Source organism: Typopeltis vanoorti, chromosome 20, assembly GCF_054136105.1.
Source record: "Typopeltis vanoorti isolate ZY-2024b chromosome 20, IOZ_Tvanoo_1.0, whole genome shotgun sequence".
Lineage (NCBI taxonomy): Eukaryota > Metazoa > Arthropoda > Arachnida > Uropygi > Thelyphonidae > Typopeltis > Typopeltis vanoorti.
This window is the reverse complement of record NC_143568.1, coordinates 51210305-51236359: the sequence shown is the minus strand read 5'-3', so window position 1 is coordinate 51236359 and position 26055 is coordinate 51210305. Positions and strand designations below refer to the sequence as shown.

The following is a 26055-nucleotide window of genomic DNA, read 5'->3' as shown; positions in this document are numbered from 1 at the left end:
AGGGGTTCAAGATTTAACTCTGAGTGAGTAATTATGTTTATACACTACTGCCATATGCTTCAGAAATAAAGGCACAGAGTTCTTACCACTGATAGATATTATGATCATCAACATTTGACCTCCTTGGAGTCAGACTCATCGTGGGCGGTACACACTATTGCACACAATGCTCATCCAACTATGTTTAAACTTAATCAATGTTTCTACACCCATAACACACTCAGGTAATGCATTCCACTCACCAACTGTCCATGTAAAGAACCTGCTTCTCACTCCTCTACTCACACCCTCCTTATACAGTTTCTAGGGATGGCCTCTTGTTCTATTCTCCCTCTCCCATTCTAAGAAAAATCTCTTTCACATCAACCTGATAACAATCCCTGACTAGCTTATATGTCTCAATCTACTCTTCTTCTATTCACAAGGCTTTGCAATTTATATTCTCTCAATCTGTCTCCACATTCCAAAGACCACTAACCATCTTTGTGAATCTTCTCTGGACCCTTTCCAACATATCCTTGTCACCACAAAAACCCAGCAACCAAATCTGTGCACAATAATCCATACGAGACCTGATCAAGGCATTATACAATGGCATCGTAACCTCTCCATTTCTGTATGTAAGGATGCTCTGCATAATTGCCATTATCTGATGTAACATCTTCACAACTTCTGCAATGTGGCTCCTGAATTTCAGGTCCTTGTCCACTATCACTCCTAGATCTCTCATCTCCTCTACTTCCGTTAAAGGTTTCTCGCCAAGTCTGTACTCTGCATTCCATCGTTGATTACCAAATCTCAAAACCTTACACTCTGCAACAATGAACTAACAGTTCCACTTACCTGCCCATTTATGAAATCTATTCAAGTCCTCTTGTAAGGCCATAACAACCGCTTGACTCTGCATTGTTTCCCCCCCCCCCAGTTTTGCATCATCTTGAAACAGCTGCATATCGCTAGTTAAACCCATCCCAATATTATTAACATACAAACTGAACAACAATGGGCTCCAAAACTGACCTTTGTGGCACACCACTAGTGACCTATCTCTTTTGGGATACCGCACCCCCCATGTACAACTTTCTGATACCTATCTGACAGCCAGTCACTGATCCAATTCAGAAGTTTGTTATCTAATTCCATCTGTTTCAATTTATTTAAAAACTTGTTGTGTGGCAGTCTATCAAAAGTCTTTGCAAAATCTAAGTACACCACTGTATATGCATATCTCCTGTCCAAAATATTTGTCACCTTGTTATAGTACACAAATTAGTGAAATATGATCCCCTTAACAAACCCATGCTGGTAACCACAGAGAATACTGTTGTTATCAACCCATCTCTGTCTCCTACTTCTCACCAATCTCTCTAATACCTTCACCACAACTCCCGACATACAGACCGGTCTATAATATGAAGCTACAGCCTTATCACCACCTTTATGCAGTGGAACAATTTTACCCTTCTTCCATTCCCTTGAAACCAGGGCGATTGTAAGACTTTTATTAATCAGGCATGCCAATGCTACTGTCAATTCCCTGGAACATTCTCTAAAGATGCATTGAGATATGTTATCAAATCCTATTGCCTTTTTGATATCAGGGTTATTTATTTCCTCAAATACCTCCTCACTCACAATTAAGCAATCCCCTCCTATTGTCCTCTACACTTGATTTCCCTATGATTCCACCTGGATCAGGATGGCAAATCTTATAAATTGATCACTGAACACCTCAACGTCTTCAGCAGCAGCAGTTAACATTCCATTCTAGCACTTTCATCCATTAACTTCATTTTACCATTGTAAAATATCGTGAGAAATAAGTTGTTTAATGAATTTTCACTAATTATTTTACAATTAAAATTTTGTATAGAATAATAAAATATAAGAATGTACTATGTAGTTGCAATAATAAAAGAATTGTAAAGATGTATATGCTGCTAAAAGTGCACCTGCACTATAGAAATGGTACTAAGAGCTTAAAAAGGCATAAGTCGGATTAGCACCAAGAGCCACAAAGATTGCAAGGTCAAATGGCCTGCAATGACGTAGGTTCATTCATTGCTCATGGCTAATCCTGGAATGTTCCGAATTGAGAACAAAGAACTGCGATTTGAATAAAAAGGCAATACAGCACGTGGTTCAGGGCTATTTTCGACCTGTGGCTAACCTTTCCTGGACTTTAGGGCAGGACCTACGAGGGCTCCTTCCGGAGTAGAAGGATGGTTGTTTTTCCCACTGCCGATGCTTGATGTGCTTTTGACGCCTGCTCGCTCTAGGCTGCGGATAGCCAAGGCAGAACTCCAGCACATAATTCGAAGGAAGACTATCGAGTATTTTGCCATGATAGAAGTGTCCGTGTGTATCATTAAGGAATCGAACTTTCCTCTCGGGAAATTGTTAACAAGTAAGCCCTCGTTTTGCTTTGCAGTATGTGATACAATTGCGTCTAGAAATCGTAAATAGAAAGAAAGAGACTAATTGTTAACTGGTGGCTATATGTGAACTGAAGGTCTTGTTTTTTTGAGAACTTGTTTTGTTAATGTTATCCGATTCTCGGGATGCTTGATACAATATCTGAAATAGCCTTAATTAAGAAATAAATGTAATGGAGGAGTGCCTAAGGGTCAGGGGTGCTTAAGGGTCAAAGCTGTATAACTGAGAGGAGACCTCCACATAGCCTTTAAAGGAATGCAGAGAACCAACCAGGGCTTCTGCCCTAATGTCCAATCCTCACCTTCTCGTGGTGCACCCTGTTGGGTATCTACTTGGATACTGAACGAATGAGGATGGGCTGGCAATTTGGGATTTAGCCGACCAAATTGTTTTCTTATTGGTTAAACCAAAATAAAAAATGATGGTACAACATGACAAAATTTCATGCCGGCTGGGGCATCGCCCGGTTAAACAAGGCACCCATTGTTTTCGCCAGGGAACCAAGGCGAACAGCGAAAAGTCAGCTACTGGAACAAATCTGAAAACAAACCCGAACTCAACATCACCAGAGTTAAAGATCGGTACTATCAACGTAAGAAGCCTGAATGGCAAAGAAATGGAGCTAGCTGAGGAATTAGATAAGTACCAGATCGACATAATAGGGGTGACTGAAACAAAAAAGACCAAAACTGGCGAGATCTTTCTGAGCAATAAATTCAAAATGTTATATTCAGGCAATGACAATCAAGGAAAAGAAGGAGTAGCCATAGTATTCAACACAAAATATGAGGCTAATCTTCTTGAATGGCAGTCAGTCTCAAGTAGAGTAATGTGGGCAAATATGAGAATGGGGAACTGGACAATGAGATTTATTTGTGCCTATGGTCCCACAGAAGGTTCTACTAAGGTAGAAGTGGAGGAATTTTTTTGAGGCTTTAGAAAAAGCAACTGACACAATGTAAAAGGAAAAGTTGGTCCTTGTTGAGGATCTAAATAGCAGAGTAGGAAATGATTGTGAGACATACAAAAATATTTTGGGAAAATTTGGAGAAAAGAGCAAAGCTAATAATAATGGCAAATATCTGTTGGATTTCTGCTCAGGACATGGACTGGTTATTACTAACACCATGTTCCAACATAAAAATGTGCACAAATTCACATGGAGAGAAGAGGCTAGGATTAAGAAAAGTCTCATTGACTATGTTATTGTAGATAGTGATGTTTTCTACTTGGTGCAGGACACCAGAGTGTACAGAGGATTTGAAATTCGAAGTGATCACTATTTAGTCTTGAGCAGGATAAAACTGAATTTCATATTGAAAAGAATAATATGTAAGAAAGTTTTAAAGCGAATAAAAGTTGAGCAGCTCTCAGGTGTGAACTGTAGACTAAAATACAGAAAGATTATTGAAAAGAAAATGAAAGAGTTTGAGAACAGGAATCAAACCTTGGAGATTCAGTGGCAAACTCTGAAGAAAACATTGATTGATTCTGCCAGAGAGGCATGTGGTGAGGTTGTGTGCAAGGATAAAAAAATCAGAACTCCCTGGTAGACACAGGAAGTTAAAGAGGCAGTGAAGGAAAAGAAGAAAGCATATCAAAAGTTCCTGGCAAATAAGTCAGCTTTTACTCTTACAGAATACAGAGACAAATGTAAGAAAGCTAAACAGTGTGTAAAACTAGCTAAACAAAAGTCATGGGAGGACTTTGGCAAGAATATAGAAAATAAATATCAAGAAGGTGGTAAAATATTCTGGAGGTTGTTGAAGAAGCTTAGGAATGGAGGAAAGAGTGCTGTAAAAGGAGTTAGAGATGATAAAGGTGACATGAAAACTGGAATAAAAGATATCCATGAAGTATGGAGTAATTACTTTGAAAAACTGCTAAATGAAACAAGCAGTGATGACAGCACAGTGATAAAAAACACTGACCAGGCATGCAGTCAGGAATACATATCCATACTTGAAGTAGAAAAAGCCATCAAAGGCTTGAAATGTGGAAAGGCAGCAGGAGTAGATGATATTCAACCAGAAATGCTGAAGTATGGTGGTATAAGAGTCTTACAGTGGCTGCACTGCATAGTTAAGAAAGCCTGGACAGAGGGACGAATTCCTGATGATTGGAGTAGAGCTCTCATAGTACCCATATATAAAAAGGGAAATAAAACTGAATGTGAGAATTACAGAGGTATTTCCCTACTGAGTGTTCCTGGCAAGATCTATGCAAGTATACTTGAGAAACGGTTGAGAAGAATTGTGGAAGAAAAGCTTGGTGAAGAACAAGCTGGATTCAGGCCAAATAGAGGCTGTCAGGATCAGATCTTCACTTTATGACAAATAGTCGAGAAAGCATGGGAATATAACAAAGATCTGTATTTAAGTTTTGTCGATTTGGAAAAGGCATATGACAGGGTGCCAAGAGAGAAGCTATTCAATATGCTACAGTTATATGGTGTCGATGGGGCATTATATCAAGCAATACTTGGTCTTTATTTGAGTCGTAAGTCAGCAGTTAGAATTGAAGGAAGTACAGGAAGATGGTTTAATGTTAAATCTGGTGCGAGACAAGGATGTACATTATCCCCTCTGTTATTCATTATCTATATGGATCACATTATGAAGGAAAGTAGTATTAAAACTGATATCAAAATTGGAGATGTTAATTTCAGCTCTTTGCTTTATGCGGATGATGTTATACTTCTAAATAAATCCGCTACAAGTCTGCAAGATTCTCTAACTAAATTCAATTGCTGTTGTAATAAATATGGTATGAAGGTCAGCAATACAAAGACAAAGACAATTAAAATAGGCAGAATCATTGAAAATGTCAACTGTGTTGTGAATGGAGAACCTGTGGAACAAGTAAAACATTTCAGCTACTTAGGCACGATTTTTACTGAAGATGGTAAATTAAATATAGAAATAGACAACAGAATCAGCAAAGCTGGTATGGTGGGAAGTCGATTGAATAAATTCATATGGAATAAGAGAGAAATTAGTCGAAACACTAAATTAGCTGTATACAACAGTGTTCAAACCAGTTTTAACTTATGGATCTGAGAGCTGGGTCAGAAGTAAAACACTTGACCAAAGACTAGAGACCGCAGATATGAGAGTCCTGAGAAAGATTAGAAGCATGAACAGATGGCATCAATGGCAATATCGTATTAAAAATGAGGATATTAGGAAAGAACTTGACATTGTCAGCATCCAGGAATGCGTTAGCAGAGCTAATCTCAGGTGGTATGGTCACTTAAATAGAATGGGAGAGGAAAGATTAGCAAAACAAGTGTTCTCTGCCAGGTTGGCAGGAAAACGAACCAGAGGAAGACCAAGATATAGGTGGATTGATACGGTACAAAGTGCCTTAGACGATAGAAATATAAGATCTGATAATGTTGGAGTCTTGACAAGTAACAGACTGATTTGGAGGAAAATTGTAGATAGGAAGTTAGTAATAATGTAATTTTTTCATGTAGTACTTTCATATCCTGTACACCTCTTGAGGGTACATGGCAGGAATTTGATGAAGATGATGAAATGGAAGAGAATTAACTGTGTTAACGTTCTTATAACAATTGAGCATGCTTATGAGCTATATTTGTTCCACAGAGAATATTCTGTGATAAGTAAGATTGAGTAATTTTGCTAGTAAAAGTGTTATAATCTATGATGTTCAGATAGTGAGTTAAAGTGTGATATATGGTGCATTTTGTTTAAGTTAGTATTTAATCATTCTTTCTATGCTTTGTATCATGTCTTTGAAGTCAAAATAAATATGTTTCGTTTTTTTCAACTGCCTGATTCTAATTCCTAAGCCAATGCACTATCCCAAAAATAATTAACGAACCTGCGGGAGTAAAATATAATAGCAAACCACGACTTGCATTTTTGGATATTTGTGTAGAAGTGTAAGATTACATTTTGTCTTCTTCTCGCCCTGACTGTTAACATAAATTAGATCAATTAAGAGGTGCAGTTGAAAAATTAAATAAATTTCTTAATTAATTTGTGTACGATTACTCAGGGATTTCCACGCCAGATAGATCTTAAAAATGAGGTCTATCTAGCCGCAGAAGAAAAGGGAAAGAAGGGGGGGGGGGGGACAAGAAGTAATACTAAGTAAGGAAGTAGATATATAAGGAAGTAGTAGACATGGAATATATTACACCATGATCATTCTTCCTTCTACTTGCCGCATATCTAAAAAACTCTAGGGTTTTTCTTTGCCTCATTTGCCAATTTCTGCTCATACTCTACTTTTGTTATCCTTACTAACTGAGTCACTCTCTTGGCTTGTTCTTTATACTCTTCATGTGAATTATTAGCATTATACATCTTGTACTTCCTCCAAAGTACTTTCTTTTTTCCAGATTTCATGTTTAAGCTCCACATTCATGCATTTTGCATCTACCTTATTCAGCCTTTTGGCCTTTGGAATACATTCACACATTGATGCTTTATGTATTTCTTTGTCAATTCCCATGCAGCATTTATTTCCTTACTGCTCAACTCCTCGTTCCATGTTATAGCTCCAAGCTGTCTCCTAAGCTTGTCATAATCACCAGCCTTATAATTCCACATATATCCTTCCCTCACAAGTATCTGCATATGACTAGCCATAACACAAGTGATTACTTCATGGTCACTTTCACCAACTGGAGGAAAGTGTGAAACCCCTCTCACAATTACATCCTCTGATGAAATGATCGGATCTAGAACTCTCGATCCTTGCATGCCTTCCTTTATGTGCTGCCTGAGATAGTTATCTCTCAAGAACTCGAGAAATTCATTTTCCTTATTCCCAAATGCTATCTCATTATTCCAATCTATACCACCATAATAATTATCCTTCCTTTGTTCACTAATCCAAATTGTTAATACATTTCTTCATCACCACCCTCCACATTACCAGGCCTATAACAACATCCAACTAAACATGTCTTCCTCTCAATCTCCATGTTACATCACACTGCCTCATAACCAGTGCCACAATTTCCCCCTTTCATGTCTATGCCACAGAGGCCCGTGGACATCCGGAAAGGGGGATCCTGTCTTGCACTACTTTGGCAAGACGGGCAGTCCTGGAAGGGCCAGCCAGGATCAATCAGCTAGTGGGCTTGCCTGCAAGGGTCAACGGTGTTGCAGTAAGTCTCTCACCCATTGGTCCAAAATCGGGATCCTAAGCTTGCTGTAATGCCGGTATAGCATCCAGGGTAGCCCTGGCATTCCACTCCTGAGCACAGTCATTGCTTGCCAGGCAGTGGGTGTCCATGTGTGGCTCCATGGTGAGTGGAGAGCGCTGGCATAATTCTAATTCATTCTATTGTAAATTATTGCATAATTCTAATTCATTCTATTGTTAAATGATAGAATGAATCCTTCATTCTCAAATGTTTCAGGGGCCTTAACAAAGTCCCAACGAAGTACTTATACTGTAGATACAGCATATGGAAACAAAAGCAAGAAGCAAAAGACATATGATGCTAACATAAATGTACCAACATTTTTAATCATTCATGCTACAGATGAAAAACCAATAGGGAAAATGTCACTCTTCTTTATTCAAAAAGGTTTAGGACTGGGAGGACTTCCCAAAACTGTTAAGAAATTGCATTCTGGTGATGTCCTTGTGGAAACAGTCTGAGAAAATACTGAGAACAACAATAATGGGTGGAATAGAAATTACAGTAACACCTCATAAAACATTTAACTCCTATAGAGGAGTGATATCAGAATGGGATCTCCTTGATGTTCCTGATGAGGAGATATGTTCAGAACTTAAAGATCAAGGAGTGACAGGTGTGAGGCACATCCTGCGTGTCAGGACAAAATTACACGAGGACGAAATTACACAAGGATGAAATTACATATAGATAAAAATAGACATGTGATGAATTTTATATTTATTTTCAGATGAGAGTTCCGTTAATTTTGTAATAATTTATAAGACCTACCTGTTGACTTTAATTCAATTAAAATATTATTGGTATTTTGTTGTCAAATTAAACACAAACTTTCTTAATATTGCAAAAATTACTTTTATTTTAAAAAATAATAAAAAACAAACACTAAGTCATATAAGCTATACAACGTAAAAATTCCAATCGTCTATTAGAATCGTAATTTTGTACAATATTTGAAATACGCTGTTTTAACAAAATGTACCTACGACGTCCTGGGTTTCGTTGACCAGTTAAATGCTGCAAATAGTTTGTATGGTATAAAGATAATTCTTTAACAATGTTATCCATAAATTTCCAAACAGTTGGATGGAAACAGTGAAAGACAGACTGAAGTCCATAGTGCCATCCTTTGATACCATTTGTAGTTCTAGCTATACAGTTGGCTGCAGAGTGTCTATGGTTCCAAGTAGAAATATTGAATAGAGGTTGTCTACAAGTGCCGTTCCTGAGCTGTCGACCTCGAATATATCATCATCATCATCATCATCAAATTCCTGCCATGTACCCTCAAGGGTGTACAGGATTGAATATATGTATGTTCGAAGTAAAGGAGAACTTGCTCGATTTGTTCATTATATTCGTCTAAATTAGAGAACAGAGCAGCAACTTCTAAAAATGTTTCTAACACTTCTTCTGGTAAAAATGCAAGTGATTGTAACATTTTAATGTGTATTGCAAATGACAGATTGGATTCATAAAGAGTCCACATTCATTTACTTTGCATATAACAGATTGTGTTGGGTATCTACTTTGATACTAAAAGAACGAGGATCGGCTGGCAATTTGAGATTTAGCCGACCAAATTGTATTCTTATTGGTTAAACCAAAATAAAAAATGATGGTACAACATGACAAAATTTCATGCCGGCTGGGGCGTCGCCCGGTTAAACAAGGCTCCCGTTGTTTTCACCAGGGAACCAGGGCGAACAGCGAAAAGTCAGCTACTGGAACAAATCTGAAAACAAACCCCAACTCAACATCACCAGAGTTAAAGATCGGTACTATCATAAGAAGCCTGAATGGCAAAGAAATGGAGCTAGCTGAGGAATTAGATAAGTACCAGATCAACATAATAGGGGTGACTGAAACAAAAAAGACAAAAACTGGTGAGATCTTTCTGAGCAATAAATACAAAACTTTATATTCAGGCAATGACAATCAAGGAAAAGAAGGAGTAGCCATAGTATTCAACACAAAATATGAGGCTAATCTTCTTGAATGGCAGTCAGTCTCAAGTAGAGTAATGTGGGCAAATATGAGAATGGGGAACTGGACAATGAGACTTAATTGTGCCTATGGTCCCACAGAAGGTTCTACTAAGATAGAAGTGGAGGAATTTTTTGACGCTTTAGAAAAAGCAACTGACACAAAGAAAAAGGAAAAGTTGGTCCTTGTTGGGGATCTAAATAGCAGAGTAGGAAATGATTGCGAGACATACAAAAATATTTTGGGAAAATTTGGAGAAAAGAGCAAAGCTAATAATAATGGCAAATATCTGTTGGATTTCTACTCAGGACATGGACCGGTTATTATTAACATCATGTACCAACATAAAAATGTGCACAAATTCACATGGAGAGAAGAGGCTAGGAATAAGAAAAGTCTCATTGACTATGTTATTGTTGATAGTGATGTTTTCTCCCTGGTGCGGGACACCAGAGTGTACAGAGGATTTGAAATTGGAAGTGCTCACTATTTAGACTTGAGCAGGATAAAATTGAATTTCAAATTGCAAAGAATAACATGTAAGAAAGTTTTAAAGCGAATAAAAATTGAGCAGCTCTCAGATGTGAACTGTAGACTAAAATATAGAAAGATTATTGAAAAGAAAATGAAAGAGTTTGAGAACAGGAATCAAACCTTAGAGATTCAGTGGCAAACTCTGAAGAAAACATTGATTGATTCTGCCAGAGAGGCATGTGGTGAGGTTGTGTGCAAGGATAAAAAAATCAGAACTCCCTGGTAGACACAGGAAGTTAAAGAGGCAGTGAAGGAAAAGAAGAAAGCATATCAAAAGTTCCTGGCAAATAAGTCAGCTTTTACTCTTACAGAATACAGAGACAAATGTAAGAAAGCTAAACAGTGTGTAAAACTAGCTAAACAAAAGTCATGGGAGGACTTTGGCAAGAATATAGAAAATAAATATCAAGAAGGTGGTAAAATATTCTGGAGGTTGTTGAAGAAGCTTAGGAATGGAGGAAAGAGTGCTGTAAAAGGAGTTAGAGATGATAAAGGTGACATGAAAACTGGAATAAAAGATATCCTTGAAGTATGGAGTAATTACTTTGAAAAACTGCTAAATGAAACAAGCAGTGATGACAGCACAGTGATAAAAAAACACTGACCAGGCATGCAGTCAGGAATACATATCCATACTTGAAGTAGAAAAAGCCATCAAAGGCTTGAAATGTGGAAAGGCAGCAGGAGTAGATGATATTCAACCAGAAATGCTGAAGTATGGTGGTATAAAAGTCTTACAGTGGCTGCACTGCATAGTTAAGAAAGCCTGGACAGAGGGACGAATTCCTGATGATTGGAGTAGAGCTCTCATAGTACCCATATATAAAAAGGGAAATAAAACTGAATGTGAGAATTACAGAGGTATTTCCCTACTGAGTGTTCCTGGCAAGATCTATGCAAGTATACTTGAAAAACGGTTGAGAAGAATTGTGGAAGAAAAGCTTGGTGAAGAACAAGCTGGATTCAGGCCAAATAGAGGCTGTCAGGATCAGATCTTCACTTTACGACAAATAGTCGAGAAAGCATGGGAATATAACAAAGATCTGTATTTAAGTTTTGTCGATTTGGAAAAGGCATATGACAGGGTGCCAAGAGAGAAGCTATTCAATATGCTACAGTTATATGGTGTCGATGGGGCATTATATCAAGCAATACTTGGTCTTTATTTGAGTTGTGAGTCAGCAGTTAGAATTGAAGGAAGTACAGGAAGATTCTTTCATGTTAAATCTGGTGGGAGACAAGGATGTACATTATCCCCTCTGTTATTCATTATCTATATGGATCACATTATGAAGGAAAGTAGTATTAAAACTGATATCAAAATTGGAGATGTTAATTTCAGCTCTTTGCTTTATGCGGATGATGTTATACTTCTAAATAAATCCGCTACAAGTCTGCAGGATTCTCTGACTAAATTCAATTGCTGTTGTAATAAATATGGTATGAAGGTCAGCAATACAAAGACAAAGACGATTAAAATAGGCAGAATCATTGAAAATGTCAACTGTGTTGTGAATGGAGAACCTGTGGAACAAGTAAAACATTTCAGCTACTTAGGCACGATTTTTACTGAAGATGGTAAATTAAATATAGAAATAGACAACAGAATCAGCAAAGTTGGTATGGTGGGAGGTCAATTGAATAAATTCATATGGAATAAGAGAGAAATTAGTCAGAACACTAAATTAGCTGTATACAAGACAGTGTTCAAACCAGTTTTAACTTATGGACCTGAGAGCTGGGTCAGAAGTAAAACACTTGACCAAAGACTAGAGACCGCAGATATGAGAGTCCTGAGAAAGTTTAGAGGCGTGAACAGATGGCATCAATGGCAATATCATATTAAAAATGAGGATATTAGGAAAGAACTTGACATTGTCAGTATCCATGAATGCATTAGCAGAGCTAATCTCAGGTGGTATGGTCACTTAAATAGAATGGGAGAGGAAAGATTAGCAAAACAAGTGTTCTCTGCCAGGTTGGTAGGAAAACGACCCAGAGGAAGACCAAGATATAGGTGGATTGATACGGTACAAAGTGCCTTAGATGATAGAAATATAAGATCTGATAATGTTGGAGTCTCGACAAGTAACAGACTGATTTGGTGGAAAATTGTAGATAGGAAGTTAGTAATGATGTAATTTTTTCATGTAGTACTGTCATATCCTGTACACCCCTTGAGGGTACATGGCAGGAATTTGATAATGATAATAGATTGTGATAAGTGGAAAAAGCAGCCACCAATTTCTATGTTTTTAAACATGGCATGGAAAGCATTCGTTGCTGCTGTTTCAAAATCGGTCAAAATTTTTCGCAGTCGAGCTTGAGGAATTTTCTCCAGTAACATGTTCAGCATCTTCACGTATATTTCTTCCTTTTTCCCCTGGTAGAAGAGCCAGTAGACAAGGAAAAGCGACGCCTGAATCATATTGGACATGGATACTGTATAACTGATAATATATTTCTAGAACCACTTTAAATGTACCATCTGCTAGCCAAAAATCGTTAACTACAAGTTGATCTAGAAGAGTCTTGTGACCAATTAGTATTATACGTTCTGGATCTTCTGCCCCAGAATCATGAATAATCCATTTAGAGTGTTTCTCTGGTATTTCTAAGTTTTTGTTATCTGGATTTGACGGAACATTTCCGATTGTTTTAGCTTTTTTTTCGCCTCATCATAGAGCTCTTCTTCGGTAGGCACATTTTTAATCCGTCTGATACAGTCACTAAATTGTTAGCTATAATTGCACGAGCCGTTGCACCTGGATTCAACATTTTTCTTTTCATTTGATTTGCAAGTTGATGAGCCTCAGATACAAAAGTCCTATTAACATGACAGTGTTCTGAAGACTCATGGATAATCTTGCAACACAGAGTAACCTGCGATGGTTGGATCCCATCCATCATCAGGGTATACGAATAGCTACTGGTGCCTTTCACACATCACCCACTCAGAGTCTTTATGTTGAAGCAAATGACCAGCTCTATCGCTTCAACAGAAACAGTTGTCTCTTAATTATGACCTAAGGATAAAATCTCTCCCAGATCATCCTACATGGACTAGTCTCTTTTCTCTGCACTGGGAAGCTCAATACCAAACTGCCATGCATCCTTTTGGTATGCGTATTAAAGAGACTATACAAGCTTTTGGTTGAAATGTTGACAACATTGCCTACATTAAACATAACAGCATCCCTCCATGGCAGGTTTACACACACCATCCTGCAACCTCTCACTTTGTCAGCTACAGAAATCTCATACTCCATCTGTCTACCTCCAATTGTTTAATGCACACAGAGCAGCACACTCTGATTTCTTGCCTATCTATACTGATAGTTCAAGAATTAATACCTCTATTGGCTGTGCTGCTGTGTTTCCTGACATTATTATCTCCAACCAGATCCCATCTGATTGCAGTAATTATACAGCAGAGTTACATGCCATTCAGCTTGCACTTGTTCATATAAAAGAAAACTGAATACCAAAAGTGTATAATTTATACAGACTCATTGAGTTCTTTACAGGCTATCTCCTCTCCTATGTATAATCCACATCCAGTACTTTATGAGGTGCTACACCTGTTTCACAAAATGAAAATCCTTAATTTTGATGTTCAGTTGTGCTGGATTCCCAGCCACATTGGAATTAAGGGAAATGAGGCTGCAGATGCAGCTGCTAAATCAACTCAAACTTTCTCCACGTACTGTTTGATATACGATCAAAGCTAATTGCTCAATGGCAGGAAGCATTAACAAACAAATTATATAACATTAAACCCGAAATCAAGCATTGAAGCATTGGCATTCTAGTCAACAAATAAAGAGAAGAGAGAAAGTTGTTCTCAGATAGGTCACAGTCATCTTACACATTCTTACTTACTGAGAGCTAATGACCCTCCCATGTGTGAAAAATGCAATACACATCTCACTATTTATCATATACTGGTAGAGTGACAGCACTTTGCATGAGGAATGAAATTTTTGCATATCTGGCCAGACCATATACACTCAGGCAGATTGCACGATGTTTTTAATTTTTTACAAAGAATTAATTTATAAAAACACATTTGACTGTAATTTTGTTTATATGTAAATACTGTATTGCTTCACATAACTTTTTTACGTATATATTCCAAAATATGTAATATTTTGTGATGTATATATGTGCAAGAGTTGAGTGCTAATGTATATATTATTCATTAGGTTAATTTCTGACCAATCATGCATTTCTGTAGCCTTGTGTTACATTGTTGTAATTTTATTAATATGTAAATACCACACTGCTAAACTTAATTTTTATGCATACATAATTTATAATAATTCCTCTTTAACTCTATGTATTACTGTAATAACATTTGTTATAATCTTATTGTAGTAATCTTATATGTAGATACTGCATTCCTTGGCTTGGTGTTGTACATGCATTTGGTTTATTAACTTATATTGTTGTCTAATTATGTACTGTCTTAAATGCTGCAGTAATTTTGTTTATATTGTAAAATTAAGATATTTTTATATTGTACTTTAAAATGTTTGTACTTCAATACTCAATATTTCTTCTCTTTGCTTATTTACTGCAACTTGCTTATCATAACCTATTAACTTAACATTAACAGTCGTAACTCAGAGTGTATAATCTCATTGCTTGAAATAGACTATTACCTTTAATCCTGTCAGTCTATCAATTTAATTCCCCCCCTTTCAAGGTCTTGACTATGTTACTTCACGTATACGTATTTTAGAATTTAGGAATTACCTCTGGCTGGAGCCGATTCCTTTGTCTAAATAGCTGACTTTTTCTCACACTGATCTCTGAAATTTTATTTGTATGTATGACAGTGCCATCAGAGATCGCTTAGAGGAATTGTATATCTTTCCAATCATCATCAACAACCATGGGTCCAGTGCCCGTAGGTGTCAGATGCCATCTTGACATGATTCCTCCACTGCACTCTATTCTGGGCAAGATGACTCAGTTTGTGTATAGAGTTTCCACACTATTTTACAATGTCATCGCCCCATTCTCTGTTTGGTCTTCCCTTTTTGTTTCTTCCCTTCAATCATCCCAAACAGCAGCATTTTTATTTTCCTCTCATCGTTCATTCTACATATATGACCAAACAGACGTAGTTCCTTTTGATTATTTTCTGGATCAGGTTTTCTTTTGGTTGTATTCGTCTGTAGATTTCCTCATTGTTCACTTTCTGGATCCAGCTTATTCTCAAGATCTTTCAACAGCACTTCCTCTCAAATGTTAATATCCTCCTTTCAGATTCTCTCAGGAGTACCCAGGCCACACATCCATTGAGCATGCTGCTGAAGATGCAGGTTTCTACAATGCGCAGTTTAGTTTGCATCTTTATAGCTCGGCTCTTCCATATTTTGCCCATGGCTTTTAAAATAGTTGTTGCTCTGGCTATTCTAATTTTTATCTCTTTTTTTGGGTTCAAGTCATGCATCATGTGGCATTCAAGATATGTGAAGTGTTCCACATTTTCCAGTTGGAATCTGTCTATCAGAAAATTTGCCAGTAACTCCTGTTGTCTGAATATCATTGTTTTAGTTTTTCCAAAGTTGACATTTAGTCCATATCTTTTTCCTTCTGTGTATAGTGTTTGCAATGTCTGTTCCAGCCTTGCTGCGACTTCTTCAATCAGGACGATGTCATCTGCAAAGCAGAGGTAGTTTTCCAATACATGCAAGAAAAAGCACCCAGCACAACAAGGAAATGTTTCTAATATTTATCTCTACGTCAAACAACGCTTAAATCTACTATTCGTCAGTCGTGGCTACTTTTACTCTTAAGGTCACACGGGTTCTATCTTTTTGTGAGAAGTGCATTGGTCAGGCGGAATCAGGCAAGTTATTTGACAAACAAAACAATTTATTCATGCTAAATCAAGAAACATAAAAAAAGTAACCCTACACATACTAAATTAATCCAACTCAAATTCGCTAAACAAAATGACATGGAAATAATATACAATTCGTGTGTCTGGTTCTCCACGAGATTAATTAAGCAATTCTCTCTTAAGCTTAATGACTAATACAATTAAATGAAACTCATATATAATTCAGACATGGGAGCAGACTTGTACACACTTTACATTAATTTAACTCACACTATATATGATATTAGGCTTAACAAAAACTTTCACATACAATTTCCTCTTCAAAATATAACAATATCTAATAACTCATAACTCTGCAAATTACCTCACACTTAATTTAATGAAACAGGCTTTCCGTCCTTACTACTATTCTTTATACTAACAAACAAAAAAATTTCAGCAATCTTTGCCATTAATTTCACATCTAGGATATTCCTATACAAAAGTCTTACTTGTTACTTTGTCATCCAGTTCATTACACAAGATCATAGAGATTGTTGATACCTTCTTCTGCTTTACAGTAAAATTCACACACGGGCACTTTTTACGACATCGATGATACCTCACACACATAGATCGCCAAGGAATTTAGCGGTGGGAACTCTGGAGTATTCCGTGAGTATTCACTGCTATTACAAAACTTCAATCATCATCGGGCATCGGCTGGTGGGATGTGGGTCCCCGTCCTTGAAACAGCAGGACACACTGAAAACTCCTCGCAGCGAGAGCAGGAACAAAACGCCTCGCATCGCACCAAAAAGCCCCGTTTCCCTCAATTCTCCCACCTTTTATTCTGTTCTCCCGACCTTGGAACTCCTACTGATACAATCGCCTGGATTTTCTAGGAGGGGGGTCTTCTCAACTACCCGGCGGTCGCTGAGTTAAGTCAGGAAAACCCGTACTTTGTTGATTTTCGCAAGTTGCAATAGCCTCTGGTCTTACATTTTTAATCCTGTCTGAGTTAATTCTTTGTCTGTACAATTTTCTTATTACAATTTATGCTAACATTTTTTTTTCAGGTTTATTACAGCAAAATGAGTTAAGTATTAATCAAATTACAAGTATATTAAATTGATTTCATTTTCCAAGTAAAATCGGTATAGAAGAGATTTTATTCTAAAATCCTTCTATACAAGATTTTACAATATGTAGATACCGCATTGTCCAGCTTAACTTTTGTGCATACATATTATTTACCAATTTTTCTGACTAATTATGTATTGCTATAGGACATCTTGTATATTTGTGTAACCTTCTAATTTTGTTTATATGTAGATACCACATTGCCAAATTTTATTTTTATGCATGCATGTTGTATAATAATTCCTTTTTGCCTATTTATATATGGCTGTAAAAACATCTGTTATAATTTTAACTATATGTAGATACTGCATTCCTTGGCTTGAACGTGCATTTTGTTTATTTAACTTGTACTGTTGACAATTTTTGTACTACTATAACCTTTAACCTTGTGTATTGCTATGCCCTCTGCAGCAATTCTGTTTCTATATAGATGCTGCTTTGTGGAACCTAATTTTTATACAGGCATATTGTTTACAATTTTCTTTAACTGCTTATGTATAGTTGTAACCTTAGTATGGCACACTATAACCTTTGCAGTTTTTGTGTCAAATAAACTATAAACCAACCAACCCTATCTGAACTTAATCCCCTTGCTAGCATCCACAGCACTTCACTCCCTTCTTACCCTTTCTATCCTCTCGAAAAATACTGCATCCTTCTGTTTCTATTCCTATTATGATATCATCTTCATTCAACCATGTTTCACCTATTCCAATGATTTTGGGGTGAATAAACTTAATCACTGAAACCATTTCATCCCCCTTATTTCTGATAATACTTCTGACATTTGTAAACAAACAGAGCAATTCATTTTTAGGTTTATAGCTAGTCCAAATAGTGATCACTTCCCAAAAGTTAATCCTTAAGTACTTCATAGTGATTAATTATATACAACACAAAATTATAGACATCAGTGAGACTTTCTGAAGAGGAGGATATTGTTGCAACAATATAAATGTGATGGGTTTACTTTATTCATAAGGCACAGACAAGATAAGGATGAGGGGGAGGGATACTACTAATCACTGTAGAGAAATAAAATCCAACCAGAGTAAAAATCTCCAGTGGTGGTGGGGTAGTATAAATAATACAGCAAATTGATTAGAGGCTATTTGGTAGGATACGGAGAATGGTTAACAGGACAAAATACACAGCTGGGTTCCACTACAGACCAGGATCATCTAAAGAAGACAACTACATAAGCAAATCTTATGTACACACGAAATACTAATCATTAGAGGTGATTTCAACTATGGGAATATAGACTGCAGTGCAGAGAAAGCATGCAAGACAAAAAATTACCTTAAGCAGCACACAATAGGACTCCCAGTGCAAGAATATCGGATCTAGTAACAGCATCTGAGAATCAGTCTATAAATGAGTTGACAACTAAGACCCAGTTGATGAGAGTGATCACAGTTTTGATTTGAGCAGTGACAAGCTATGTAAGAGATTTAAGAAGGGCATGCATGGAACTGTAAAGCTAGGTGATTACAATCAACTGAGAGGACAGCTTCCAGTGCCTTGGCATAAATGAGAAACTGAATGGTTTCTCATTTATCAACTGAATCAAGAATACATGGAAATTAGTATCCAAAGGAAGCTGTATCTGACTACATTCCCAGAATTAGAATTAATCACATGGGAGTTAAATGGATAAATACAGTTTAAAGAAAGATATGCATAAAAAGATGATATTGTGGATCCAACATCATGAGACTGGAGTACTATAAAGAAAAGACTAAGAGTGATGGATATGATGAGAAGGCAAAATCAGATTATGAAAAAAAGTTAGTTGAATAGACCAAAGGAAATTTATTGTTATGCAGCAAATAAAATTTTAGAAAGAATAATCTTAGTGAATGCAGATAATACCAATGTGTAAGGTAGAGAAATAAGTGAGTTTTTAAGTGATCACTTTAGTAAGGTATATACTGTATGACTTGGATGCTTGGAAAAACTGGATAAAAAAAAACAGAGGCATACGAGTTAAAATTAAAGTTGATACAAAGAAATACGACAGTTGAACCGGACAGGATATCAGCATGGGTGCTGAAGGACAATGCGATTTGTTTTGCACATTCCTTCAGCACTGATATCCGGTCTGGTCCAACTGCTATATTTCTCTAAAACTTGTCCCTGACCTAGTTATTCAATCAACTTTGGTCTCTGCACCTGCAAAATTCTAGTTTCTATTCTTTTTCTATTTATATATTTTTTTGTATTTTTTTAATTTATTTTTTTCACATAGTCCAAAAACACTGCTCTAGAAAAAACCAAACATAGAACTTTTTCAACAACCCACTTCGGGTCTCCAACAAGCAGTGTGATCTCACACCAGGCAACGAAATTCATCTCCCATCTAAAGACAATCACAAATAACCAAGCTCATGGCAAGATGTGAACCTGAAGCATGTCGGTTGGAGAGCAGATTTGCTAACCACTTGGCCAACCAGGCCAGCAAGGATGGAGCAAAGACTAATGCAGTCAAATATAGACCAATTAGTGTCCCTAGTGTAGTCATCAAGGTACTGGAAAGGTTGTGTAAAATCTTGTATAGAAGGAATTTAGAATAAGATTTCTTCTATACCGATTTTACTTGGGAAATGAAATCAATATAATATACTTGTAATTTGATTAATACTTAACTCTTTTTGCTGTAATAAACCTGAAAAAAATGTTAGAATAAATTGTAATAAGAAAATTGTACAGACAAAGAAATAACTCAGACGGAATTAAAAATGTAAGACCTGACTATTGCAACTCACGAAGGTCAATGAAGTACGGGGTTTCCCACCTTAACTCAGCGACCACAGGGTGGCTGAGAAGACTCCTTCAAGAAAATCCGGGAAATTCAATCTGTAGGAGTCCCAAGGTCGGGAGATCAGAATAAAAGGCAGAAGAATCGATGGAAAAGAGGCTTTTTGTTCCAGCTTTCTGTTCCTGCTCATGCTAAGAGGAGTCTCCAGTGTTCCCTGCCATTCCAAGGATGGGGATCCACATCCTGCCAGCCAAAGCCCGATGATGATAGGAGGTTCGTAATAGCAATGACAGTCTATTCCAGAAATCCCACTGCTAAGTTCCTTGACGATCTCCGCGTGAAGTATCATCAATGTCGAAAAAAGTGCCCGTGTGTGGATTTTGCAGGAAAGTAGAAGGTGTCGACGATCTCTAGGATCTTGTATAATGAACTGGATGACAAAGTAGCAAGTAAGACGTTTTGTATAGGACTTTCCCAGATGTGAAATTTATGGCAAAGATTGCTGATTTTATAGTTTTTCGCATTAAGAACAATAGTAAAGATGGAAGGCCATTTTGTTAAAATAATTGTGAAGTAGTTTGCAGAGTTATGAGGAATCAGATAATGTTATATATTGAAGAGGGAATTGTATGTGAAAGTTTTAGTTAAGCTTAATATTATATATATATATATATATATATAGTCTGAGTTAAATTAATGTAAAGTGTATACAAGTCTGCTCCCATGTCGGATTTATATGTGAGAGTATTCATTGCATTAGTCATTAGCTTAAGCAAGAGATGTTTAATTAATCTAGTGGAGAACCTGACACGTGAATTTATGTTGTTTCCAAGTCAATTTTTTTGAGTGAATTAGAGCTAGATAAATTTTTGTATGTGTAGTATTAACCTTTATATGTACCTTGATTTAGCATAAATAAATTGTTTTGTTTGTCAAATAACTTGCCTGATTCTGCCTTACCAATGCACTTCTCATAAAAAGATAGAACCTGTGTGACCTTAGAGTAAAAGTAGCCACGACTAACGGATAGTAATTTTAAACGTTGCTTGAATCAGAGATATTTCCGTGTTGTGCTGGGCGTTTTTCTTGCATGTACAGGAAAGATTTACAATTCCTCTACACGATCTCTGATGCCGCAGTCATAAATACAAATAAATTTTCAGAGAGCAGTGTGAGAAAAAGGCCAACTAGTTAGACAAGGAATTGGCTGCAACCAGAGGCAATTTCTAAATTCTAAACTACGTACATGTGAAGTAGCATAGTCACGACCTTGAGAGGTGGGGGGATTAAATTGATAGACTATTTCAAGCAACGAGATTATACTTCACGTTACGACAAATAAATTAAGTAAACTAAATAAGTAAATGAAGGAAACGAAGAAATATTGAATATCGTAAATACAGCTTATTTTTTAAAGTACAAGGTAAAGAAGAATAATGTATTTTTACAGTTGTTAGGAACTGCATCCAAAGACAGGTAGGCAACAACTAGAATCCTCTACCGAGGACAGCATAGTTCTGTTATGGATTGGTCTTGCTTTAGCGATCTACTTCGTGTTCTATAATAGGGTGACAGCTGAGTCAGGCAAAGAGAATGGATAGACAACAATACTTCTGGATTTTGCCAAGGCATTTAATAGGATTCCATACCAGAGGTTGTTATATGAACTCAAAGGGATGGGTGTGCAAAATAAACTTTTAACATGGATTAGTATGATTGACTGACAGGCATCAGAAAGTTATATGATGATGCTGACTATAAGGAGGAAGAGGGTGACAAGTCATACTAAATATGCCATTGTTGTTTAACCTATTAGTATTCAACACTAAACATGAGTGTATTCTTCTTTAATCATGAGCAGTATCAAGGAGAGGGATACAGGTAAACATCAAAATGAACAATTGAACAATCAGACGTATCTGTGCCTATGGTCCCACAGTAGCAGAGGAATTTTCAGAATTATTAGAAAAGGTAGCTGATAACGAATAAGAAAAAGCTGGATCATGAAGAACAACATAGCAAAAAATGAATGCCACACAAATAGAAATGTTTTAAGATTTGGAGAAAAGCTAAGAATAGTGGTAAATACCTGACAGATTTCAGTGATGACTAGTCCATATCCTGAACAAACACCATGATCCAACATTAAGATGCACACAAATTCACATAGAGAGAAGAAACAAGAAATAAAAGGCTCACCAACTATGCTATTGTTCACAGTGATATCTTCATGCTAGTTCTGGATAACAGGGAATTTGAAATAGGGAGTGATAAACTAGTTTTGAGCAGGATAAAACTAAATATCATATTGAAAAGGAAAGTATGAATGAAAGTCTTAAAAAGAAGCAAAGTCGATCAGCTTTCAGAGGTGAAATGGAGACTCAAATATACAAATATTATTCAAGAAAAAAAATCCGTTTGAAAACAAGAACCAAATCTTGGAGATTCCCATTAACAGACTGAAGAAGAACACTGATTAAATCAGAGCCATGTCGTAAAGATGTCTGCCAGGATAGAAAAATCAGAACTCCCTGACAGACTCAGGAAGTTAAACAATCATGGAAAAGCGCAACAGTTAGGTCCTTTGGCAAGTAGGTCAGTGCATGCTCTGAAAGAATATAGAGAAAAATGTAACAAAGGGAAGCAATGTTTAAAAGCATATGAATACAACTAAATATATGGAGATGTAAATGAATGACATGATGATAAAAATAGTAATAACGGAATAACAATTATTATTATTTTCGTGACACCTCCAAGGAGTCCGAAGACTCATCGCGGGAGGACACCTATTGTACAACTCGCCATCTCCACCTCTACACCGAACCTCATCTACATCAGCACCATCTACTGCCCATCACCACCACAGCTAGTATTTTTTGACTGTAAATTGCATGTGTTCTGAAGGGCCGATTTGTCTGTATGCAGGATGAAAAACCCGAGTTTCCGGGAGAAAAAACCCTGCTACTTCCGTATGAGATCGGCTAACTCACCTTCGATTGAAAAAGTCCATATAAAGATTCCTCCCGTCATGACGAGACTCGAACTTAGGCCTTTTCCAATTGAAGGGCGCAACGTACCGTTGTTCTTCCAATTGCGCTACGGAGGCGCATCATAACACTTATGAAAGGAAAAATTATTACTTTTAGAATTTCCAACTGTTTCCTAGCTGTTGTCAATGAATACAGATGAAAACAGAAACAAAATTAGAACACCTAAATATGAGTGCATGTGACAACACATGCTGTTAGGAAGATAACTCCATCTACAACTACTAGAATTCAAAGAAATACGTTTAAATAATTACTAATTTGTGAAACACAGGAATGAAGGGTTTTATTTAAGATAACTTTCCAAAATTGGGACAGTTTATAGTAATAGTTTTTGTTGGGGTTCAGTCTGTGAATGTGGGCTTCAACTTTCTTTATATAATCTCTCAACTAAAAAAATAACTTCTTTGTAAAACTTTGGTTTAATTCAGTGAATTCTATACCTAGTGTATAAGGCACAGTATTCACTCTAGAATTCTGATATGTTATGGGAGTGTCAGAGAGAAGTGCGAGATTACTTCTTTCCCAAATTGACCTACAAGTTTCTTTCCATCCAGTTCAAAAATTAAATTCTTCCTTCCTAGATTCTCCAAAAGATAATATCCCCCCTCCTCCTCCTCATCCTGAAGTTTACAGAATCCCATGCTCATACAGCCTTTGTTATTATGGGAAGTGGATTGTTCAGCTCAAATTTCTCTAGAACAACAAGATTATAGTCTACTTCAGGAGTTTAATAAGTCTGGTTTGGCTAACCACATTTTATCCACTAGGTATAAAATTCACTGGAATAAAACTAAAGTTTTACACAGAAGTTATTTTTTTACTTGAAAGATTACATAAAGAAAATTGTGAAGCCCACACTCTCAGACAGAACGTCAACAAAAATGACCACCTTAAACTTTTCAATTCTGGGAAGTCATCCAAAATAACACTCCTCATCCATGCTTCATGAATTAGCAATTATTGAAATTTATTGCTTTGAATTCTAATAGATGCAGATGGAGTTATCCTCTTAATATTAATAGCATATGCTGTCATGCATGCATATATTTTGAAGTGTTGTTCTAATTTTGTTTATCTCTTTTAATCTGTATGCAATGACAATGGCTAAGAAACATAGCTGAAAATTCTGCAAGTAATAAATAATTCTTTCCTTACATAAGTGTCAAATTCGATTATTAGTTTATTATTAATGCATAAAAGTAGCTAAACAAAAATTAAGGCAATATTCTGGAATAAAGAATACAGAAGATAAATATCAAGATGGTGGCAAAATGTTCAAAGCCATTTATTGAAAAAGCTAAGAAATTGAGGAAAAAGGATTGTAAAAGAAACTAGAAGTGACATGAAATGAATATAAAGATATGATCTAAATGTCTGGAGTAATTTGAAAGAATGCTAAAGAAGTGAGAGAACAGAGGTGTAAAAATGTAGAAGGCTCAGGTTACGGTTTAGGAAGAATCAATTATGAGACTCAATTCCGTACTTGAGTACTTGTTTTCTTTTCTTCCTAGACTTTTTTTTTTTTTTTTGCTACTGATCGATCTATAATCTATAAGAATTTTCCACTTGGTTTCTTACAATGATGTGTAAGTAATAAATAAGTATTTGTTTTCTTGGTATGATTTTTTTTTTTCTGTTTACAGTAATATTTATTTTATATAAATATTCACTGTTATTTGATTTTCCTTTCTTTACCTAATTTGGTAATACTGATATTTCTGATTACAAAATGATAATTCAAATCAAGATTATTGTAACATCTGTAAATTCACACATCATTAATTAATTTTGCTAGTTTATTATTGACTATCAAGTAGTCAATTACTGATTTTTGATTTCTGGCTGACCAGGTAAATTTATGTGCATCTTTATTATTATTATTATTATGACACCTCCAAGGAGTCCAGACTCATTGAGGTAGGGCACTTACTCTACAACCAGGGATTTCCAAATGCTGAATCTTGTAAATGCATCAGAGTGGCCACATTGCTGCCAACTGGTGAAAATACTATTATGAAATGTTGATCTGGGAGGTGGCTAAACAAGTGAAATTTCATTTAGGTGCATATGTGAAATTACATAGCTGGTAATTATGAACTTAGGAGACTGCTTTCAGTGCTATGGTTTAAGAACATTTTTCAGTTCAACAAACTGGTCATTTCTGCCAATATTTATCAACTTCATGATGAACAAACAGTTCATTTTGTCATTGAATCTTCCCCTACCTCTCTTAATATAGTCTCGAGTCAACAGATATAAAACCCAAGTGGTTTCGTGTAGCGTAATTTAAAAATTGTAACACGAGTTTTCTTTGGTGAGAATGCCACTCATAACAAAAAATATAATCCAATAACATGTTTATTTTACAGTGAGCTGTTCTACCATGGCACAATTTAAATTATCTGATATTTAAAAAATTTTAATTTCTGATGTATAGTCTTAAAATATAGCACACTAGTACCGAAGCTTCATCAAAAATGTACTTACATAATACTGCAATTGCCTGTGACTCAAAAAGCAGCGTTTCATCCCTATTACGCTGTTCCATGAGTATACTATAAGGATTTGGAGGATTTAGTTTGTGATAAATTCTGAAACTTTTCCCAAGAGCCATATTCGATGGCTAAAGGAACAGTCACCAATAACTACAGCAGCTTTTCGCAGGAGTGGGAAGATATAGCTTAATTCTTACGTATTTCACATTCTCTCAACTCAGGTAGAACTGAGCTAAAGCAAACCAACTTTAATTCATGCACAAAAAGGAAATATGTAGCAAACCATGGCACATTATGAAGGATATGCATATTCCTTACAGTTGTCTTGAAACTAAGTTTCTAATAAAACAATATTCAAAATATTAAACAAAAAAATGTAAAAATAACAAGTAAAACTCCAAACGTGCGATGCGAGGCAAAAAGTTCTGCGCTCAACATGAAAATTCCAACTTAAATCCTCGCATCACATCTCCAACAAGTATATAATAATTATTATCAGCATGGAAAAAGATGCTGCTGCTGCCATCTACCACTATATCCCAGCACTATTCCCACTGAACAACAAATTTTTACTTTAAAGTGAATGTAGACGAAATAATCTGCTTTTTTATTAAATCTCGTTCCATGAT

The 26055-nt window shown here is 36.2% G+C and overlaps 1 protein-coding gene across 1 annotated transcript in view; it reads right to left on the bottom strand.

Moving 5' to 3' along the window:
- The window catches only part of Synj (synaptojanin), a 384587-nt gene extending 358858 nt beyond the window's left edge, over nt 1–25729 (bottom strand). Inside the window, exon 1 of the mRNA XM_090410710.1 lies at nt 25419–25729. Within this exon, the coding sequence (XP_090266836.1) occupies nt 25419–25545 (127 nt within the window). The 5' untranslated portion in view covers nt 25546–25729. The remainder of the gene's footprint in view (nt 1–25418) is intronic.
- Between the last annotated feature and the right edge of the window lie 326 nt (nt 25730–26055).